This window comes from Anabrus simplex, chromosome 2 (assembly GCF_040414725.1).
Source record: "Anabrus simplex isolate iqAnaSimp1 chromosome 2, ASM4041472v1, whole genome shotgun sequence".
Classification (NCBI taxonomy): domain Eukaryota; kingdom Metazoa; phylum Arthropoda; class Insecta; order Orthoptera; family Tettigoniidae; genus Anabrus; species Anabrus simplex.
Window position 1 is genome coordinate 1202613110 of NC_090266.1, and position 23383 is coordinate 1202636492.

The 23383-nt window shown below is 40.0% G+C and overlaps 1 protein-coding gene across 1 annotated transcript in view; it reads left to right on the top strand.

Moving 5' to 3' along the window:
• Nucleotides 1-23383, top strand: part of Oseg2 (intraflagellar transport protein Oseg2) — an 892258-nt gene that overhangs the window by 563615 nt on the left and 305260 nt on the right. Inside the window, exon 20 of the mRNA XM_067142201.2 lies at nt 7563-7709. Coding sequence (XP_066998302.2) covers nt 7563-7709 — 147 coding nt within the window. The remainder of the gene's footprint in view (nt 1-7562; nt 7710-23383) is intronic.

Genomic DNA, 23383 nt, shown 5'->3' on the forward strand with positions numbered 1-23383 from the left:
CACTTCCCTGTCTTAGTCCAGTTACATTCTGAAACCATTCTTTCCTATCCATAGGCGTGTGGACACTTTTACAACAATTGCTTGCTCATATTCAACAATTCATTTTCCAAATCCATTTTGCTACATGACTTTCCATATCTTTGCTCTGTAGACACTATTGTATGCATTTTCTTTGAGGAATAACTACACCATTTCTCTTCCATATCCCCATTGCTTTTCTATCTGTCTCATAGTGAACATGGGGTCTTATGTTGATCTTCAATTTCTAAGCCATTTTGCTCTTGTTCTAATATCCTTCCCCCTTGAATTATTTCAAATCACTGGCATAGATATGGGGTATGGTTTCGGCACAGCACCCCCAACAATATTTAACCCAAAAAACAGTCTAATCTCAAAGTAATCGCATGTAGCCTGATGTTTGATGATGATGATGATGATGATAACAACTGTATAACTGGTCTATCTCCTTGGCCAAATGGTCAACATAGTTGCCTTCTGTTCTGATGATACCAGGTTCGGTTCCTTGCTGGAACGGGGTCTCTAACTTTGTTTGATTGCTTCACCTTCGGAGCTGGGTGTTTGTGATCGTCTTAGTACCCAATTCTCATTTACGCACAGCATATCACATTTCTAACCACCACAGAAACCCAGCCATAAAACTAGGTTTGATACTTCTGTCTGTCTGTGTGTGTGTGTGTGTGTGTGTGTGTGTGTGTGTGTGTGTGTGTGTGTGTGTGTGTGTGTGTGTGTGTGTGTGTGTGTGTGTGTGTGTGTGTGTGTGTGTGTGTGTGTGTGTGTGTGTGTGTGTGTGTGTGTGTGTGTGTGTGTGTGTGTGTGTGTGTGTGTGTGTGTGTGTGTGTGTGTGTGTGTGTGTGTGTGTGTGTGACCCCAGATAACTGGGAAGAGACTAGGAAAGAAGTAGAAGTATCAATATAACTCAAATGTGACAACTCAACGTCAACCACTTTTAGTCATTAAGTAGTCCTTAAGTATAGGCAATAAATATTGCACATGGGTTTTACCCAAGCAGTTATTGCATGTTGCCTTGATCTTATGTTTACTGTGCGACTTCTTACTGTTATGCTCTGAAAAGAATGTAAAACTTACCGTGTTCAGCCCTTGTCCGTGTGTCTCTCCTGCACGGTACCATAACAGTTTAAATCTCTACTGTGTATACTACCAGGAAATCAAACACTTTCATCAGTGGATGAGTAAACTATGATGTCATAGTCAAGTACCATTGTGAGACTCACAATATAATTACAAATATACCAAAAGTATGTGGTGAGGAGGCTAGATCGAAACAGTTGAGTATTTAGGACTAGTGCAATTTCTACGTTTTGCTTTAGAGAGAATAAAGTCTTTCAGATTTAAAATCTTCCATGTTATTTATATATTTTTTAAGTTATCCTACCTTCAGGTTAGGGACCTCCCTTCTCCCCCTTAAAATAAATATAAGGTCTAGCTACATTCTTGTTTCAAATATTGAGCTTTATTGTGAATGATATATTGATATTAGTGAAAGTTTCATGGACCGACCTCGATAGCTGTAGTCGCTTAAGTGCAGCCAGTATCCAGTATTCGGGAGATAGTGGGTTCGAACCCCGCTGTCGGCAGCCCTGAAGATGGTTTTCCGTGGTTTCCCATTTTCGCACCAGGCAAATACTGGGGCTGTACCTTAATTAAGGCCACGGCCGCTTCCTAACCACTCCTAGCCCTTTCCTGTCCCATCAACGTCATAAGACCTATCTGTGTCGGTGCGACGTAAAGCAACTTGCAAAAAAAAAAAGAAAGAAAAAAGTTTAATGGAATCAATATTCTTTGCTCCTACTGATCTTCTTTCCTGATGAACAAATTTTCTATATTCATTTTATGCTGAGTAGGTCTTTGGAGACTGAGACTCATACAGTGCCATCTGCAGTATTTTAATTTATAAAAACTCAGGTGCAAATCATAGCAAGGTATGGCATAGATGATGATAAGAAAATAGGAATAGAGAAAATGGTTTATTGGCTGACTGTTCAGATTATCACATATTATGGCGTTGAAGCATTGTTTAGTTCTCAGCTCTATTGCCTTTTAAAGCAATGATGCTATGACTACTCAACTTCATGACCTAACCACAGATTGTCCCTCCATTCTCAGCCATTATATAATTTTGTGATATTTCTTGTTTACATGGAAGTATGGATCATTCAGAATGGCATGTCAGGCTAAATTAAGAGAATATATCACACCATACATACATACATACATACATACATACATACATACATACATACATACATACATACATACATACATACATACATACATACATACATACATACTGAACCCATGACCTTTGTGCCCTAAGAACATTATGCACAATGTAACAATTAAACTAAAAGTTGGATTCTTGATAGCATGGATTTGACACGTGACGAGGGGGTGATTACCTTCGGTCCCACGCTCTGGGGTTCGTGACGTCAACCACATGTGTCGACGGCGGAAGAATCTCAAGTCATTTTTATGAACTATTTCAAAGCGCGTGTACATGGCGTGACCACGCCAAGTCAAAAAAATATAGTGCCTATCAAAGGGGGTCAATCATCTCACAAATCGAACCCGTAAAAATTTTAAATGTCCGTGAACACTACCGCCAGAAATGTAGCAAGCATGTAGTCACTTTCAAAACTCTTGAAATTGCAGTTTAGGTAAGTCAGAAAATTTATAGAAATTTTCTTGGCGGCAAAGGGAGAGATCCGAAGAGAGGGGGTAACTGCTATAAATATGAAGGGACGCCATGACGAAGCTTCCTTCTCCGGCATTTGTGATACAAAGCGGACGAAAAATTGTTGAGCAGCTCTGCGAAATCAAACCCACGAAAGTAGACTGAGTTCAACTGCAGATTTTAGCAATTGCGGCTAAGTCTTGACTCCATGAGGAGATAGTTTTCTTGAGTGAAATAATTGTACCAGATAGGACGGTCAAAGTACTGAATAAATTCTAATGTGATTAAGAAATTTGTGTGCGTAAATAACTATAGTCCATCGTGTGCACTCAACAAACAAGTGAAGGGTATTTTCTTTTTTTTAATGCTTTATTCCAGGAAACCTGAAGAAAATTAATAATGAACTGTGAAGTCATGAATGTAAAAATGGCTAAATAAAATGCCAGGGTCACAGGTGAGCCCTATGACGAATACTGGCGTGACATGAGGTAGGTGACTTTCCATCTTACTACCTCTTATATCTTGTCTCGTGATTTCTTGTATTTGAATGGGGATATACGACGCAGTGGTCACCCCCACTAAGTTTTGTAAATGTGAGAGTACGACTAAAAGAGTCATTTGTTTTATTTTCCACTTGGATAAAATTTTGAAGTCTTGCGAGGGCCGTATAATGTTGTAAAAGTTATTGAATAGGGTTCCGAAGTGATATCACGTCCAATGTAGATCGTCATCCGTGTGAGTGTACTGCCTGTATTTGTGATGTCAAAGTAAGATGTTCATTCGACGTAAAATTCTTCTGTCTGCAATTTGACGTTAATAATAATAATCCATGGTTACTCATTTTCAATCGAGTGGAAGCGCGCTGTCGGGTGAGAGCCTAGGGTGATGAATTTGGTCACGGAGAGAAACGTTTTTTTTTTATGCCCATTTTAAACTGTGTCTGACTGACAAATAAAAGATCTAGTAGCCTGTTTCAGTCATTTCTCGTAAAAATCAAGTTATTAAATACAATATCATTTATGCGAAGTTATTCATGATTAATGCATTGTGCGATATTAGACGTCGGGATTTCTAGTAAGGATTTTATTCCAGTTCTTTGTCGATGATAATTGTGGAGCTGGGAAACAGAGGTTAGTTTGTTGATATGAGATTTGTGAATCAGCTTGGACCTGTCATTGAAGCCGGGACACGGAAGCCCGAGGAATGTTTTATATGAGTTGAGATGAGATGTGCGAATCAGGTTAGAGTCCTGTCATTTGAAGCCGGGACATGATAGCCCGAGGAATATTTCATAATGTTGAGAATGGAAAGAAATTCATAGAAATCCATAGCGGTATAAATTGGCGACGCGTATAATTAGTGTGGGCATCTTGAAGCATAATCTGTGCATTTTGTTGGTTAGAATATCGTATTTGTTTAATTATGTCGGCAGAGTTTAAAAGGTGAGCATTTTGAGAAGCCAGTCAACTGGAACAAACAGGTGTTTCATGTAACTGCCAAGCGAACTGGGGGTGAGAGGCCTCGGCTGAGCAGGGATGTAACGGGAAAAGAGTGGAGTTGAGATTGTACTGTAATTCTCGGCCAGGGGAAACGTTAAAATGCTGGATTTAGTTGAAATTCATAGCCGGTAATGATCTAAGTATTGTGAAATACTGTAATTGGGGACGTAATGAACATTTGAAATCACAAACTTTGAGTATAAGGAACAGAGTAACCCAATTTCAGGGTTGTCCAAAATATAGAGCGATGGTCGTGATGATCGGTTTGTCTGTGAGGGGTGTGCAAAATTCATAATGGTAATGACGAGATATGACATCGTAATTATATGGCGAGTTGTTTGGTTTGTACGTAGATTATTAGGATATCCAAGTGTTAATAACGGTTAGGACTAGATTAGATTTTTAAGCGTGATATCACGAGACAGGATATATATAGCTGGACATGAATTATGTAAAATTCTTTTCCAGCCAGATAAACATCGCAATATTGAACTCACATCACAGCTGCGTAGAAATTTGTGAAGAAACCAGAATCCGCGGAGATAAAATTTGTTGTTCGTTAATATTTCGTTAAATCATTTAAATTTATTTAATTATTAAATTCAGTGAAACCGCATTTGAAATAACTTTAATCAAGCGAATAACTTGGAGATGCATTCTGGAAATTTTAGTTCGTTTCTGGGAATATAAAAAATAAAGTAACGATTAAGGGGACATATCCGAAGGAAATGGATTTTTCTGCCACTAAGTTTGTGAACATTGCTATTGTTGTAATTATTGAACTTTGATTGACTGAGCAGTGAATGTGCTGGGGATAGTAAAGTGGAACTTTGGTCATCAACCGATGTAACTTAATTGTGTTTAGCCTTCAGCCTAGAAACTTGGATGGTCAGGGGGTCATCAACCTCAGTGACTTAGATTAGGGCCATATGCCATTGTAGAATCCTTTCCTTGCGGTCATCATCCACAATGACTTTAAAGTAACTTGGAAGATTAGATGTCGGTCCATGACATAGACGCAGGTCACATCGATTCAATTAAGGGTCCATGCCGTAGAACCACTGTGTGGCACACACCGATTGGACGGCCTTAATTATAACCAGAGTCCAGAGTTCGTGTGACGAGAGCTGGACCATAACGAATCACTATGATGGTACATGTGATCTCACATGGAAGCCGAATTTAAGGATTTCCAGACTTTCCTTTCTTAAATGATTAATAATTGCGATAATGGTTTCTAGTAAGAATGCCCATCAGGCAGTTACGTTAAAGTCTCACACCAGTGTTCTGACGTTTATGTAAAAGTGATTGTGGTGTCCAGTGGACACAACTGACTTCTCTGATACTGTTGACATACCATGATGCTTCAGAATTTTCCTGAATAAATAGGAATCTTTTAAATAGACCTTTCATTCCAGTAGATAGATTAGAATTACTGAACCCTACCTTTACCTCAGCAATTGACGAAGAACCCGAAACGACCCAAGAGACAAATCTCATGAACTTTGCTGATAGGTAAGAAAGGTAGGTATCCCTCAATATGGACCAAAGGGTACAATACATACCATAAATTGTGGCCATAATATAGGAAGACGTCTATTGTACGCTTTTGAAACCGTTAAAAAATAAGTGTACACCAGGAATAGTGTGCATAGCAGTGTTATTGGAAGGAATCAAAATGAAGAAATGTGTTCACTGGGGCTGTGTTCTCTTGCCTTTACTCTTCGCCATTTGTTCCAAGATCTTTTTGAGGCACCCTTCATGGAATGGAGCTGGGCTGAGTAGCTCAGGTAGTATGATTCTGGCCTCGCAAACTCAAGTTGGTGGGTTTAATCCTGGCTCAGTAGGGTGGTATTTGAAGGTGCTCAAATACACCAGCCTCATATTGGTGGATTTACTGGCACATAAAAGAACTCCTACAGGGCAAAATTCCAGCACCTCATTGTTTCCAAAAACCATACAGGTAGTTAGTGGGATGTCAGACCAATAACATTAAATTATTATCATTATTAACAGATAAGCTGATAACACTGATCTTCTTGTGATCAGTCTCCAAGGTTTACAAGATCTACCAAGCACTGTCCCTATCGTACCACATACATCTGTCCGGGTTGTCCTCATTAAGAGTATTAAGTAAACTAGATGATATGAGTTGAAGTTGAGATCCTTCTGTGTTCTTTGCAGTGCTCCACGAGGAGTATTCAGTGGTTTGGCCACTCACTGCTGTGATTTTGTCTTTGTAAGTAAAATTTCAAAAGCATTAATTTCTGTCGCTTGCAAGTCATTGTCGCTAGTGTTGAATTTATTGTTAATGAACCTAATAAAGGAGATCTGACCAGGGATGTGCAGGTGAGCAACTCATAAGTGTTGCTTCTGCTCATCATCACAGTGCAAGCGCATGTTCTTGCTCTATTGCTGTAGCAGAGATTGCATCCTTCTGCCTGTGTGTTTCTTCCACAAGAAGCAGTCAGAGAACACTCAAGTGTACATACTTCTCTGTACCTCAGTTGTTTGATTCGCCTTTGACTGATGCTTTGGATATTATCATTATCTATTCAAATTTGACCATTTGTATGGGAAAAGTTACAGCAGACTAATATGTAATTCTTTTTGCATGCAAAAAAGGAACAATGTCCCAAATCAATACAGTTAGTTTGTACAGTATTATTTTCCAAAAAGCAATCTGAATGCTGATAGGAAAATCAAATCATCTGACTCCTACTTATTAACAATTGTTTGTATAAGTAAACAAATTTTATTTGCACGTGAAAAAAGGAAAACTGCCTGTACAAACAAATACAATGTTCCAAATCAATATAATTCTTCTGCACAACGTTATTTTGTACAACACTATCTGCCTATGAATAGGAACAAAAAATCATTTGATTCCTGTTTATTAACAATTGTAAGTAAACAAACTTTATTGCACAAGAAAAAGGAATGGAAGTTTGAGCTGATGTTCCACTGTAGAGGAAGTGGAGGCATGGAGGAGTGTACAGAGAGCTTACTCGCTGCTTGCTTCTGAGTAAGTGCTCCTGCTTACTTTTGCTGCAGGTGCAGAGACAGACTGTACAATGTTGTTCTGCAGGCTTCATTCGTTTTTCAGTAAACTTCACAGAGCAAACTATGGGATATTTAATAGCATTAAAGGTCATTACATATTGTTTGCTGCCATTATCCTTGCCAAAAATATTTTTTTTCATTTTTGTACTTCTGTTAATTTGAAAATGTTTTGAATAAAAATTGTTTCTTATTTGCTCTGTATTGAATATTCTTCTTCATATTCGATATACATGTTAATATTTCTTCAGTTATGAATTTTATATTAATTTGTCATGTTGTACTTACAGATTGCAAGGAAATATTGTAGTCCCGAGGTTGCTAACCGTGTTATATATCTTTGGGCCAAAGAGTCGCAAGGCAAAGCTGCTGTTAAGCTTCTGAAGAAATTTGATGCAGTAGAATCCGCAATTCAGTTTGCATGTGACGACTTTGAGGTGAGATTTTTAGCAATTAAGTTACAACCTTCTTTTTTCAACTTTTAGGATCACCCTGTTTCAGTTTTTCAATATCTGTAGTAATTATTACTTTTCTGATTATAATTGATAAGAGATTTAAACCGGAATGCTGATGATTCTCTAGAAGGGCTAGATGCCATTTTGCTACTTGGTTGCAGATTCCCAACTCTGGATGGTAGAGCTGCTCTTGTAGGCATCTATCTGCCTGTCAAAGACAAAAATCATGTGGTTCCATTGCAGGTTCCTTTGACTTGTATTGAAACTTAGACTATAAATGTGCTTGTACAGAGAACCAAGAGGATGCATCCGGTTTCTCAATTCATTATTGTTTAAGAACATATATATTCAGAAAAGCTTAATGTATCCTATTAACCAAAGAAAATATAGCTTGCTTATCAAATAATCCTGAAGCTTTGCTGGTATTTTTTAAAGAGGAACAATGGATGCTCAGGTAAGATGATCTTATTTATAAGATCACACTATATGATGTTCTAAAAAATTACATTTATATATGTACTGGACTGATATCATACTTTGGAGATAAAATTGAAGAAACATAACAGTTTCTTTCTAACATAAGAAAGTGAAGGGATAAGTAAAAAATTATTTTTATTTCTGCATCTGCATCCAACTAAAACCAATATTAACCACTTCTCATGCACAGATACATTTAAATACTGGATTTTACTGTTCATTTTCTATCTCATCTAGCAGATAATTATGGATTTTTCTCAGTTTTGTAACATTCCTCTTCTAGGCTATACATTTCTCAGACCACGAACCTACTACGCTGGTGTAGCAGGGGGAGAGGTGATACTCCCACGGGGCGCGTCCCAGGTGGCGGATAGGGGGGTCCTAACCGGCTTGCTGGCGGACTTGAGGGAAATAAAATACCTCTCGCGGACCAAACACACAACCCCCTGTGGGTGGGGGACACCGACGAAGAATACACCCACGGTATCCCCTGCCTGTTGTAAGAGGCGACTAAAAGGGCGACCAAGGGATGATTGTCTTCCAACCATGAAACTACTTGTGATTTGTACCACCACACGGAGAACATCATGGGTCGCTTTTACGTGTGTATAGTACCACTATATTAGGTACCAAATAGGTTTGTGATTAGTAGCACACAGGAGCACCATACGGTCGGCTTTTGCAGTACCTGTGATTAGTACCACCATATGAGCAGGACCATGGGATGATAGCTACCATGGTTCTGTCTTGCCTGTGATTAGTATCCACTATATGAGGAACACCACGGGATAGGGGAAAGTCCCTGTGGTTGGTACTCCAGAGGTGCCAACTGTTACGGATTATCCGTAATTATTACGGATTTCCCCGGACGATTACGGCATTACGGTCCAAGGGTAAATTATTACGGAAAAGCGACATTATAAGGAAAATATAATTTCTACGGAAAAAATAAGGAAACAAGGAGAATTAAATCTTTTCGAGCATTGGTACTCGACTTTCTTTGTTTCAAATTTTGTGAGTTGGCAACGATACTTATTCGATCGTCACTTCTTTCTGCTACCCGTGAGCGTCGTGAAATTCATTGTGAATGAAGTAACTCTACTCTCCTATTCACTAAAAAATGTAATCTTGTATTATTGCAGTATTAAGTGCACCTGACATCAAGTCTCCAACAGAAAAGGTTTTCAGTGTTAATAGGAAAAACAGAATGACTTCAGGCCTACAATAATCACATCTACACTGGAATCGCTTATTGTTCATAAGGTGAAAATGTCTTCACAGGGGGAAGAATGCTACGAGAAAAATCCCGCACAAATCACCTGCTGCGTGGGAAGACAATTTACAAAGAATGTTTTATGACAGAACTAACTGGTAATGTGCAAATTTATGGTATAATAGGATATATCTTAGAATAGATTGTTGTTGGGAAGGGCAAAGAGGGTGACATTATCCAGAAGGGATGAATGTGCTTTGGATTTGACTCCAAAATTTTTCAGAGGGTAGGGGAGGGGAATTACGGAAAAGCCATTTCAAAGGTTGGCACCTTTGGTACTCTTATGTGATGAACACCATAGGTTTGAGTTGCCTGTAAATGGCGCCGCAAAGTGAGAAAAACACAGGTCTGTATTATATGTTGAATTTCATAACCTGTGAGTAGTACAATAATGTGTGGAATACCGCAAGTCTCTGCTACTTTTGATTAGTACCGCAACAGAAGAAATACCATGGTTCTACTTTCCTAGCAATCAGTACCGTTATGAGGGGCCGATAACTTTGATTTTGGACCCCCTTTAGACTGCAAGCATCATCGTTTCAGTGTTATGCTATAGCAGCAGTCCCTTGGTCAGTAATCCTATTCTTTTACGTCAGGTTGTGTGAATGCATTGCGGGTCGCATCCACTAATTGTTTTAAATTCATGTCCATCCATTCTTTCTTTGTTCTCACGCTTTGAATTCTGGTCAGTGGAGAATTTTAGACTTTTAGTTTGTCATTCCATTTTGTCTCATTTCGTACCATTAGGGGCCGATGACCTCGCTGTTAGGCCCCTTTAAACAACAAGCATCATCATCATCATCATCATCATCATCATCATCATCACATTTCTCAGTATAAAAAGTTAGTGGATGTAACAGCACTACCAGGTGAGGGATTTGATGGAAACAGCAGAATAGTGGTAGCAAAATTGAAAATAGGTAAAATCGTGAGAGTAAAAGAAATAAGACAGAAGAAAATAAAAGTATGGAAATAAAAAATAAAAGAAAGGAGAAATTTCAGGAGGAATTAAAACAGCACATCCCTATATCAAAAATAGAAACTGCAGAAGAAGACTGGACCAAATCTAAAAACACATTTGTAAGCTGTGCAGAGAAGATTATTGTGGCAGAACTTTGGCGAGAGTGAAGGTAAAGGAGATATCTTGGTGGAATGAAAAGGTGAAGGAGGTTGCAATGGAGATGGGAAGGAAGGAAGTGAGACTAAGTAGCAGGAAATTAAAAGTAAGTGTCAAAAAAGTGGTAAATGGGGAAAAGAAAAAAATGTTAGGAGAGATTCACGCGAGAGTTGGAAAAGGATGTGAATGGTGGAAAAAGGATGTTGTATGGAGTGATGAAAAAATCAGAGAAAAGAAAAAATTTACTCAAAACAAGTGAAGGAAGAGAGTGGAAATATAATAACAGACCCAGAAGAGATAAGGAATAGTTGAAAAGATTATTTTGATAAACTCCTGAATGTGAGAAATGGTGCAGAAGAGTGTGTAGTGGTAAATGAGGACGATCCAGAAATGGAGAGTGACATTGCAATGACAGGTGTGGATATTGTTTTTCACAAGTTGCTTTACGTCGCACCGACACAGATAGATCTTATGGCAGTGATGGAACAGGGAACAGCTAGAAGTGGGAAGGAAGCAGCCATGGCCTTAATTATTCCTCACTCCAGCGTAGCGAGTAAGGTGGCATGATACTCTGGACGCGAGCAGCTATACCAAATCCGCTGTATGGGGGATACTTGTCTCGCTCCACTCTCCAGTCCGCAGTTGCCTCGTGACGTGAGGAGGGGACAGGCCGAGTTTAAAAGTATTTTGTTTTAGGCTATTTGTAATGCATATTCGGTGAAATGCTTATGACTACAGTAAAACCTCGATTATCCATCCGTGCGGATTATACGACGCCAGAAAAAAACTTGATTTTTTAAAAAGCAATGTATAGTCGCTCCAAAATTGAATGAGCATACTCTTGATATCAATAACAGCAATTATAATAATGCTATTGGTTTTACGTCCCACTAACCACGTTGATGGTTTTCGGAGATGCCGAGGTGTCAAAATTTTGTCTCGCAGGAGTTCTTTTACATACCATTTAATCTACCGACACAAGGCTGACGTATTTGAGCACCTTCAAATACCACCGGACTGAGCTAGGATTGAACCTGCCAAGTTTGGGTCACAGGACCATCGCCTCAACTGTCTGATGGTTACGAATTTCATGTTTTTGGTCCGTATTGAACTGAGAATAATATATAAGTAATAATAATAATAACGTAAATGTTTCCACCTTTTCAATACAATATATTCACAAAATTACAAAATTATACGGTACTAGTTTCGACCCATCTAGGGGTCATCATCAGCCGTATTGGAGCAAAGATCATTTGTGGCGAAATCCTAAGACAATATTATTTTAAAGAATAACAAGTGAAATGAGATGTTATGGTAATAGTTAATAATACAAGGAATATACATACTAAGAGGTTTTTAACAAAGAATAAAGTATAAATGGGGTGTTGTAAAAATTATAATCATGGAAATCAGTAAGTTCTTGTATTGAAATGAAATATGGCTTAGGAAGAGGGCTTAAGGTGGGGCTGAAGGGTGCGGGAGAAAGTGTAAATGTCTTGGAAAAGTACCTTTGATTAAATTTAGGATTGAGTTTAGGTTGGCTGCATTATTGTTTCTGAGGAAAGTGATAAATAGATCGAAGAGTATGTTGGGTTTCTCTGAGATTTCATTGAGATTGTGACTGGCATTAAAGTATTGGTCTAGGTGTATGTAGTAATTTTCCATTATGTTCAGTAAAGGGCCCTTGTTTGCTAATACGAGGATGTCCATGTCTTGTTCAATATTGGTGAAATTATGGTTATAATCTTGCATGTGTTGGCCGATGGCTGAAAACTTGTTGTATTTTATTGCGTTAGTGTGCTCGTGGTATTTGATAATGAAGTTTCTCCCTCTTAAGACTCAACAATATTGATCCTCATATCAAATTCACACTAGAATCCGAATCAAATCAAAAAATCAACTTTCTAGATTTAACCATCACTAGAAACTCAGATTCTTTCAGTTATAAAATTTTCAGAAAACCCACTCAAACAGCCTCCACCATTCGCCAAGATTCAGTGCACCCCCAGTCCCACAAACGAGCCACATACAACAGCCTAGTTCACCGAGCCTTCAGCATACCTATGTCCAATAAAGATCTAAAAAACGAACTCAACACAATCCGCGGAATCGCAAAATTCAACGGCTTCAGCAATCATTTTATAGAAAGGATAATCAATAAACACAAACATCGCCCAAAAACTACCCTCAAAAAAGAAATAACCAAACCTCTAACATTTTCCACCTTCACGTTCAACAATGATATCTACAAGTTAACCAACATCTTTAAGAAACAAGGCGTTAAAATAGCCTTCAAAACCAACAATAAGAACATGAATGTTTTATACAATACTTCACACATCAACAAGACCAGCAGTTTTTTAAAATCAGGAGTTTATAGGATCAAATGTACCACCTGTAAAAAACCTACATCGGGCAAACCGGGAGAAACTTCATTATCAGATACCACGAGCACACTAACGCAATAAAATACAACAAGTTTTCAGCCATCGGCCAACACATGCAAGATTATAACCATAATTTCACCAATATTGAACAAGACATGGACATCCTCGTATTAGCAAACAAGGGCCCTTTACTGAACATAATGGAAAATTACTACATACACCTAGACCAATACTTTAATGCCAGTCACAATCTCAATGAAATCTCAGAGAAACCCAACATACTCTTCGATCTATTTATCACTTTCCTCAGAAACAATAATGCAGCCAACCTAAACTCAATCCTAAATTTAATCAAAGGTACTTTTCCAAGACATTTACACTTTCTCCCGCACCCTTCAGCCCCACCTTAAGCCCTCTTCCTAAGCCATATTTCATTTCAATACAAGAACTTACTGATTTCCATGATTATAATTTTTACAACACCCCATTTATACTTTATTCTTTGTTAAAAACCTCTTAGTATGTATATTCCTTGTATTATTAACTATTACCATAACATCTCATTTCACTTGTTATTCTTTAAAATAATATTGTCTTAGGATTTCACCACAAATGATCTTTGCTCCAATACGGCTGATGATGACCCCTAGATGGGTCGAAACTAGTACCGTATAATTTTGTAATTTTGTGAATATATTGTATTGAAAAGGTGGAAACATTTACGTTATTATTATTATTACTTATATATTATTCAACTGTCTGATCCACTCAGCCCGGGTCTTGACGTCAAGGTATCTTGATAGAGTATTCTGTTTTGGAGCGACTGTACATTGACTCTCCGACTCCTGAGTCCACGATCATAACATACAGTAACTACTGTACCTACATGCGCGTAGACTGGCAATCGGCATTGGAGACATGACTTCATACATTTTTTACTACATAATTTTATGTTGTGTAAAATTATTTAACTTTTAACTGTTACGAAAGAAGTGGGATGCTATTCAAATTCAACAGTCACAAACTTTACTACCCATTCAATTGTTCATGAATAATATACTGTAATGTGCCCTCTCCCAGCCCACGGAGCGTAGAGTACGGTATGTTGGTCATTTCTACTTCAGAATGATACCTACAACTTATTTGGTAGTGTGTAACATCTACGAGTACTGTACATAGATCTTTCATATCGTTCTCTGTCAAGGTTAAATATATTCACCACAGGCTACTGTATCGTAAATATTTCACAATGCACAGGAATCGGAAACCAGCCTAGCGCTTCGTCATAGTGAACCTCCACTATTAGTAGACAGGTAGGCTAGATTCTGTACTGTAGTTGAAAGTAAGGAAATGTGAGAGTGACTGATAAAATTGAACATTTATTTTCCGTTGTAACAGCCGAGAAATGTTGAGATCAAAATCTGCAGTAAAAAGAAAACGTATAGTTTTAACCATACAAACTAGTCTCAATTTTTTTTCTTGTTATTTGCTTTATGTCGCACCGACACAGATAGGTCTTATGGCGACGATGGGATAGGAAAGGCCTAGGAAGTGGAAGGAAGTGGCCGTGGCCTTAATTAAGGTACAGCCCCGGCATTTGCCTGGTGTGAAAATGGCAAACCATGGAAAACCATCTTCAGGGCTGCCAACAGTGGGACTCGAACCCACTATCTCCCGATTACTGGATACTGGTCGCCTTTAAGCGACTGGCAGCTATTGAGCTTGGTAGTCTCAAATTTAGGATCAGAGTTTGGTGTGGGTCTGACAACAATGAGGGGCGTAATGAAGAAAAAAGGCAAAGTGTTTCAGTTTGCGGTGAGTTTTAACAGTTCGCATGGACTCGCTAAGAGAAAAAAAAACCAATGGAAGCATCGTCTTTAAAAGAACTGGATGCCGCGTTATTCACGTGGTTTCAGCAGAAGAAAGGCGAAGGTGTATCTACAAGGGCAGATCAGAAAATAAGTTGCACTTCCCAGTTATGGCAATTTATTACACCACCTATACAACAGCAACACGACTATAATGACATACAGTGTAACGTCACTTTTCCACAGTTTCCAAGAGACTCCAAACATTTCTGCAAACGCACAACCAACTTGTCAATGCGGATGCATAGAAATTTCCTCCAGTGTTCTGCAACCACTCGGAGACAGCGGCCTTCACCTCCTCTTTGGTCTGGAAACGTCGACCACCGAGCTCCGTTTAGAGGTTACCGAACAGTCACATGGCGCTAGGTCGGGACTGTAGGGTGGATGTTGCCAGACCTCTCACTTGAAACGCTGCAGCATTTCTCTCGTTTGGCGGGCCTTGTGAGGTGATGCGTTATCGTGCAACAAAATCACACCGGCGCTCTATTTCCCCCAGCGCTTCTCTTTAATCGCTTTACGCAACCAGTGCAACGTTTGACAATACGACGCCGCGTTGATCGTCGTTCCTTTCGGCATGAATTCCACGTGCAGCAAACCCTCCACGTCAAAGAACACTGTCACCATAACCTTACCAGCTGAAGGTTGAACCTTGGCCTTCTTTCGTTGTGGTTATGAGGGGTGCACCCACTCCATTGATGTTCGCTTCATTTTGGGGGTGAAGTGGTGGACCCACGTTTCTTTGCCTGTTATGATTCGCCGCAGAAACCCGTTGCTGTCTGCGGCATAGCATTGCAAAAATGCCACGGAGGATTGGAAACATTGTTCATTGTGCTCATCGGTGAGAAGACGTGGGACCCATCTTTGACACAGCTTACCATATCCAAGGTCCTCGTGAACAATGGCAAACACACTACCATACGACTTGTTCAGCTGCGTCGCGATTTCTCTCAGTTTAATGCGCTGGTTCTGTCTAATGATCGCATTCACACTGTTGACCTTTGCATGGGTCCTGGACGTTGCGGGCCTGCCTTCGCGTTGGTTGTCCGTGATATCCGTGCATCCGGCTTCGAATTCCTGACACCACTTTGATACCTTGCCAGGAAATGGCCCGCTCCCCATACACAGCACTAATTTCATGATGAATGTCTGTGCAGTTCTTCCCTTTGGCCCATAGGAATCAGATTGTTACACGCACCTCATATTTGGAGTGAACGTCCAGTTGACGCGCCATTGCATTTGGCCGCTATTCACAGAATACTAGATGAGACACCACAGCGACCTGCCTAACAGACGTGTGGGCAGTGTCTGTCCCTTTCTCCGCTGTGCCCACGTTTGCGACACACAGCGCGCTGCTGCGGTGCGTCAATGCAACTAACCTTTTGATCCACCTATGCATTAGTGGTCCTTTGATAACAAGGCAGGCACACATTTTTCACAAAGAGATGGGGCTCTCTGGGTCCTGACCAGCGCCCAATGGTTGGCTACAGAGATTTAAGGACAGACATGGTATTCGAGAATTAAACATCGAAGGAGCAAAACTAAGAGGTGACAGCAGTGCAGCAGAAAACTTTAGATACGAATTTGCTAGCCCTCTTACTTTCCGAAGAAGCATTGATGGTTGAGTTCTGGAAAAAACTCAATCTGAAAGATGCGCTTTATCTTGCCCAGAAATCATGATATCTGGTAACTGCTCAGAACATCACACAATCGTGGAGAAAATTGTATGTTGATGTTGAAGAGCTCACCGACGATTTTCATGGGTTCACTGATGAAAATGAGGGATTGATGATCAAAGATATTCTGAACACTATTGAAAATAACATTCATTTTGGAGAAGTAGATGAAAGTAACATTGAGGAGTGGCTTCATACTGACGGTGTATTGCCTGAGCATCGCACTTTAACTGATGGCGAAATAGTAAATAAAAGTGTGAACGGGAACTCGGCAGTCAGCTGTGAAGTGATGAGTGAAAGTGAGGGGGATGGGGAAGAAGAGTACGTCACAAACAATCGTGTACCGTTTCAGACCGCACTGGAGTCGGCTGAAACGTTAATGGAATTCTTGGAGCAAGGGGACGATACGGATTTTTCAGACATTCTTATAATTAGAAAGTTCAGAATGGACATAATAATAATAATAATGTTAATGTTACTTGCTTTATGTCCCACTAACTACTTGTTAAGGTCTTCGGAGACGCCGAGGTGCCGGAATTTAGTCCCGCAGGAGTTCTTTTAGGTGCCAGTAAATCTACCAACACGGGGCTGTCGTATTTGAGCACCTTCAAATACCACCGGACTGAGCCAGGATCGAACCTGCCAAGTTGGGGTTAGAAGGCCAGCGCCTTAACCGTCTGAGCCACTCAGCCTGGCAGAATGGACATAAAGAAGAAAATAAGTTGTAGGAGAATGCAAAAAAAAATAACAATTTTTTTTAAAGCAGCTTGAATGACACCAGGTAAATTAATTATTTATGGTCTTCTGGTAATTTAGGTGAATATTTGGTGTGTATTGTTGTAGCTTTGACTACATTTTGGTTTTAAAGGGGCTTTAATGCACGGCATTTTAAGGTTATACAGTATGTATTTTATGTACTTTCAAGTCCATTAAAATTAGTAGTATGGATTATCAGTTTGGTTTTTTTTTTACCATTCACCCCTTCCCAGGCATTAGAACAGATAATCAAGGTTTTTTCTTTATATTTTTTTCACTTTTCATTCTCCTCGCACAAAGAGTTATGATACTTATGTTAAAAAACAGCTGAAAGAAACTTAACTCCGGAATTGGCTGTGTCGAACTTACTTTTTTTCGGATTCAGGTTCTCCTTTTCTCAATATAGTTTTCTGCTTGGTGGTTCAGGCACTTGATCTTCATCCTCACTATCTTCATCTTCATTCGAATCATCGAAGTAGGCTGACCTTTTTAGACAATGTAGGGTAACTGGAGTAGAAAACATGCCTGAATTACAAGGTGTGATTGAAGTAGTTCCATCACAAGAATCAGATGGCAAATTGCTATCATCGTCATCTTCTTCAAAGTCACTACCGAATATGAGGGCAAGAACTTCCTCCACAGTATATCTTTCCTCAGTCGTCGTGCCTTTCATAATTTCAAAGCGATTGAAAGCTAAGTCAAGAAGTACAAGAACGTCAGCACAGGGGAGGAAGTAGGCGCGAAGTGAGTAACATTCCGGATACATTGCTTTTGTCTTCGAACTGGTTACTCCTGTCATCTGGTGATCCTAGCTGTAACTATGGACTCCCAAGACAGCCACAAGAGACATCCAAGGCCGAACTTCCACAGCAGTCTATCGTAGTGAAACGGAAAACAGCCGAAAGACACATGACTTCTACAGCAGTGGACCGGCTATGAAGCACGGCTCCAGCACGGCTGCTACAGCAGTCCACCGGGTGTGCGCACTGCTCCCTCCTGACTTCTACAGCTGTCAACTGGACTTTTCAGGTTAAGGTACAGGGTTAAGATACAGCCCCAGCATTTGCCTGGTGTGAAAATGGGAAACCACGGAAAACCATATTCAGGGCTGCCAAAAGTGGGGTTCAAATCCACTATCTCATGAATACTGGATACTGGCCACACTTAAGCAACTACAGCTGTCGAGTTCAGTGAGAGGTGGAAATGGCTGTTAAACAAATAAAACAGGAAAAGCAGCTGGAATGGATGAAATATGTGTGAACATGTTAAAAGCGTTAATGTTTAATGGTGATCCATCATCATAAATGTTTTATATTTCATTTGTGCCAATTTTTTTAGCTGAAGGTATTCTGCATTAGGAATGAAACATGTACTTGTCTAAATAATGAAACTAAATTTTAAGCTGGAGTATGTTTTATAGTTACATAGAACTAGAAGGTCGGATTCTTCCTTCAACCTAATCTTAGTTGAGTTGATGCCAGTACAGGACCAAAAAGAGATTTATAAGTTGTAATGTTAAAGGCATCAGGACCTATTGGTCTACATTTGTTATATAGGCTGCTAAGGTATATTTGACGGAGGAAGCAAATACCTGATGACTCGTGTAAAGGTGTAATAATACCAGTATTTAAGAAAGGTGACAGGAAGGTATGTGACAGTTATTGAGGAATTACATTGTTGTCACAAGTAGCCAAAATATTGGAGAGAATAATAGAAAGGAGGATGAGAGCAAGGGTGGAAAGAAATTTAGAAGAAGAGCAGTATGGATTTCAACAGGGGAGGTAAATGATAGACCCTATATTTACCATGACATTACTGATGGAAAGACAGTGGGAATATGGAAAAGATCTGGTGATGGTATCATTCACTACTGATCTGCATTTAGGGCAGTCGCCCAGGTGGCAGATTCCTTTTCTGTTGTTTTCCTAGCCTTTTCTTAAATGATCGCAAAGAAATTCGAAAATTATTGAACATTTCCCTTGCTAAGTTATTCCAATCCCTAACTCCCCTTCCTATAAACGAATATTTGCCCCAATTTGTCCTCTTGAATTCCAACTTTATCTTCATATTGTGATCTTTCCTACTTTTAAAGACACCACTCAAACTTATTCGTCTACTGATGTCCTCCCATGCCATCTCTCCTCTGACAGCTCAGAACATACCATTTATAACATTCAATTTACAAAGTATACATTTATTGTTCACCTATTCAATACCTACAGTACCACGTTTTGTGGTTAAATAATCATAAAAGGTTGAAAAGTTGTGGACATGTTTCGCCCTTCTTATTGGGCATCATCAGCACATTAGTTAATCTTAAAACAAACAATTTTTTAAAAGAAGATTACATTATTGTTTATGAAAAATATAGATGAGATATGTTGTGATATAAAAATTTAAAAAATTCTATGATACAGTAGTTAAGAAATTTGACATGAGAAATACGACCATATGATAAAATTATTGTAGTATATTTTACAGTATTGTCTAAAAAATTAATCTCCATGCCCTTGGTAGGTTCCCAGCTCCTTTCCACATTCCTGGTTTATTATGATCAAGTTGCCCCTACTGATTTTTACTAGTGTTGTTATCGGTGGAGTTCCGTGTAGTTCATCAGCTGTTTTCTAATGTGTGTAGTGTCTTAGGTACCGTGTAATTGCACTTGCTTTCCTCCCTTTACTGTGTTGTAGCCGCTGAAGTAACGGTACACATTAGTAGCAGAGCGTGGTTGCAGACGAAGAAAAATGAACCGTGATCATACCTAACCTAAAACACCGTAAAAGTTGTGATTCGTGTATCGCTTGAAATCTTGTTTCTACCCATCAGGATGGCTCGTGCTGTTCTGAAACCTTTCCATTTGAGAAAAGCAGAACTCATTTACGAACTTCGTATCCAAAAAATTAATTCAACAGGCAATGTCAGAGATGACACTAGCCTATTGAAACAGTCTCTTAACTTACCTATAACCATACCCGAGTTACCTATGGATGAGTTGCGTGAGTCTTTGGCCGTGCTTAGAGATAAGTTAGCTGAATTTAATGCCATTCTTGTGTCCTTTTGTGCTTCTGAGCCCTCGCATGGCCAATTAGCGCGGGTTAAGGGGCATTTATTACAGTACCTCGACAGAATTAAGAATTTGTTGTCTCTCAAAATGCCGGAAGTTGAGCAGCAGGACTGTCAAGCCTTACTAGTACAGTTTTTGAGAATTCTTGACAGAATCAGTGGTTTGCTTGAAGGCAATAAGTTGAATAACACAATTTCTGAAGTTCAAATGTCCATCCCATCTGAAATGTGTGAAAGTGTTAACTCTGGTGATGCATCTGTTGCTGCTCAAGTGTGCAATCTGACACCTAGTGTTGGTGTTATTCAGGAGTCTGAGGTGAATAATGCTGCCCTGGGATCTTCTGTTTCGTTATGTGGAACTAGGACACCTGTAAGTCATTCAAATGATCTCTCTCCTTTGCATGTCGGTACTTGTACAAATTTTCCTGTAGTATCTGGTAATTCTGTTGTGGCTCAGTGTCTGCCCTCTTCTGATGCTATGGTGCAAAACCACCCCCCTGTCTTAGCGCCACCGGTATCAAGTGCTATTTTAGGTTGCATAACCCCTATACAACAGGTTAATGCCCCGATGGTCTCTCAGATTTGTGAGAACCTTTCACAAATGAGGTTGCAGGCTAACGTTAGTCCTAACCTCACCTGTACTCCGTCCTTTTCACAAGGGCACTCGAATCAAAGGTACGATGCCTCAGTAACCCCTCTGGACCATTCTAATCTTTCCCGTACACCTGTTTTTCCCCAGATTTTCTCTAATCTGCCTCACCCATTGACCACTGTGTTTAAGGGAGTCTCTAAATTGTTGATGAGATTATTTCCTTCCTTCGGTTCCTAACAGAGTTCAAGGATCAGGCAACAGTGTATAAGCTCAGTAATGACCACGTATTTCAAATTCTATACCCGCATGTATCAGGAGCTCTTTTTGAGCATATTGTCAGGGCCGTTTCCGAAAGATGGTCTGTAGAACAATTTCATGCACATTCCTGCTTGTGCCTTGTCTGCATTAGTGCAGAAGCACTATTTCAGAGTACAACATCTCAACTGATCATTATCTGAATCTGTTCAAGATATTAAGCTCCAGGCTAAGATTTTCCGGCTCCACTATTCAGAGGCCCAGATGGTTGCCAACATAATTGAAGGTCTCGCCCCGAACTACAGATCATATCTGGCTCTTTCACCCCGACCAGCAACTTTCGCCCATTGGAAGCCGTTACAGTGTCTGCTGAAGGCATTCGATATGCCGACCAGATACGCCTCACATTAGCCCCACCTCCTATGAGCATGCCCTCTCCGCAGGATTCTAAAACCACCCCGTCTCCTGCTTCCAACTCGCGAAATTCTTGTTCATGTTTCAGTTGTGGCTCCACGGCTCATCTCAAGCGGGATTGTCCCCAGGCCGGGGCATTAAGCAATGCAAAACCTGCCATGGGTAGAGGCGCTGCCACCAATACTTCGTGCCGTAACTGTGTGTCTAACTAGGCACTTCTCTAGGCAGTGCCCACGTAACACCTCTGGCTCTGGACCCTGTTTGCAAGTTACCTACATTAGAACCCGTGTCCTTAACCTGCCATACTGCTAATTCCAATTCATTGAACATTGTAGGGTCACTAGAGGTCAAGATTAGAGTCCGTGATTTCACCTGGAAAATGCCAGTACTAGTGGCTGAAGATTTATCCTGCCAATTCATATTGGGTGCCAATTTTATTGTTAAAACAGGCATGATTTTGGATCTGCAGTTTAACAGATTCCATTTTAAAGTTTGTGCGAGAATCTTTCAGCTGTGTGATCACTCCCCTATTCTGCCTTGTCACGTTAACGCTGTTCCTGAAGATTCTGACGAACCCAAAGCTTTTGGTTTTAATCATTTACCCGTAGAGCAGGCCAATCAACTTAAGAAACTCTGCGATAAGTTCCCTGATGTCTTTACTGACAGGTTAGGTGTCACCAATGTCTTAGAATACAAAATTGAAGTTACGGATAACATACCTGTTCGCTCTCCTCTGTATCAGTTGTCACCTTCCAAAATGAAAACCCTTAAGGCTATTATTGATCAAATGCTCGTTGACAGAGTGATACGCCCGTCCAAGTCAGCCTATTCTTTTCCCATGTTTCTGGTCCCTAAACCACAAGGTGGTTATCGTGCTGTAGTGGACTATCGGATGTTGAACCATAAGGTGGTCCTCCAATCTGTCCCCCTTCCTGATTTGCACTCTTGTTTTTCTTGGTTCGCTAATGCAAAAAAATTTACCACCTTCGATTTAAATCAGGCCTATTACCAGATACCTCTTGCCAAGGAATCCAAGCATCTCACAGCATTTGAAACCGATTGGAACCTATATGAATTTGAGTGTGTTCCATTTGGTTTGGTGACTGGAGCGGCTGTCCTTACTCGGTTACTGGATTATGTTTTATCTGACATTACGTTCAAGTTCATTTATAATTACCTTGAGATTTGGTGATCTTTAGTGAAACCTTTGAGGAACACTTTCTCCATCTCAACGAAGTGCTTGAAAGACTGCGTAAAGCAGGTCTAACCCTCAAGGCCACCGAGGCTTCCTTCGCACAGCCCCAGATGTCCTTCTTAGGCCATATTGTGTCGGGGAGGGGTGTCTCAATTGATCAGTCTCGTACTCCCACCATCCAGAATTTTCCCGCTCCAAAGGTCGTCAAGGCTGTAGCCAGATTCATTGGCATGGTTAATTTTTTTCGAAAATTCATTCCCAATTTTGCTGAATGGGCAGCCCCATTAAATGCCTTGAGAAGAAAGGATGCCAAATTCGTGTGGGGAGATGCCCAGCGCGAAGCCTTCATGGACTTGAAATCCGCCTTATGTAACGCTCCTGTACTGGCTATGCCAGACTTTTCTAAATGCTTCATCCTTCAGACTGACATCTCTTCCTCAGGCATATCCGGTGTTCTTCTTCAGGAATTTCAAGAAGGGCGTCGTCCTATTTCTTATGCTTCGCGTACCCTGAATCCTGCTGAGCGAAATTATTCTATTTATGAGTTGGAAGCATTAGCTGTTGTCTTCTCTTTAGAACACTT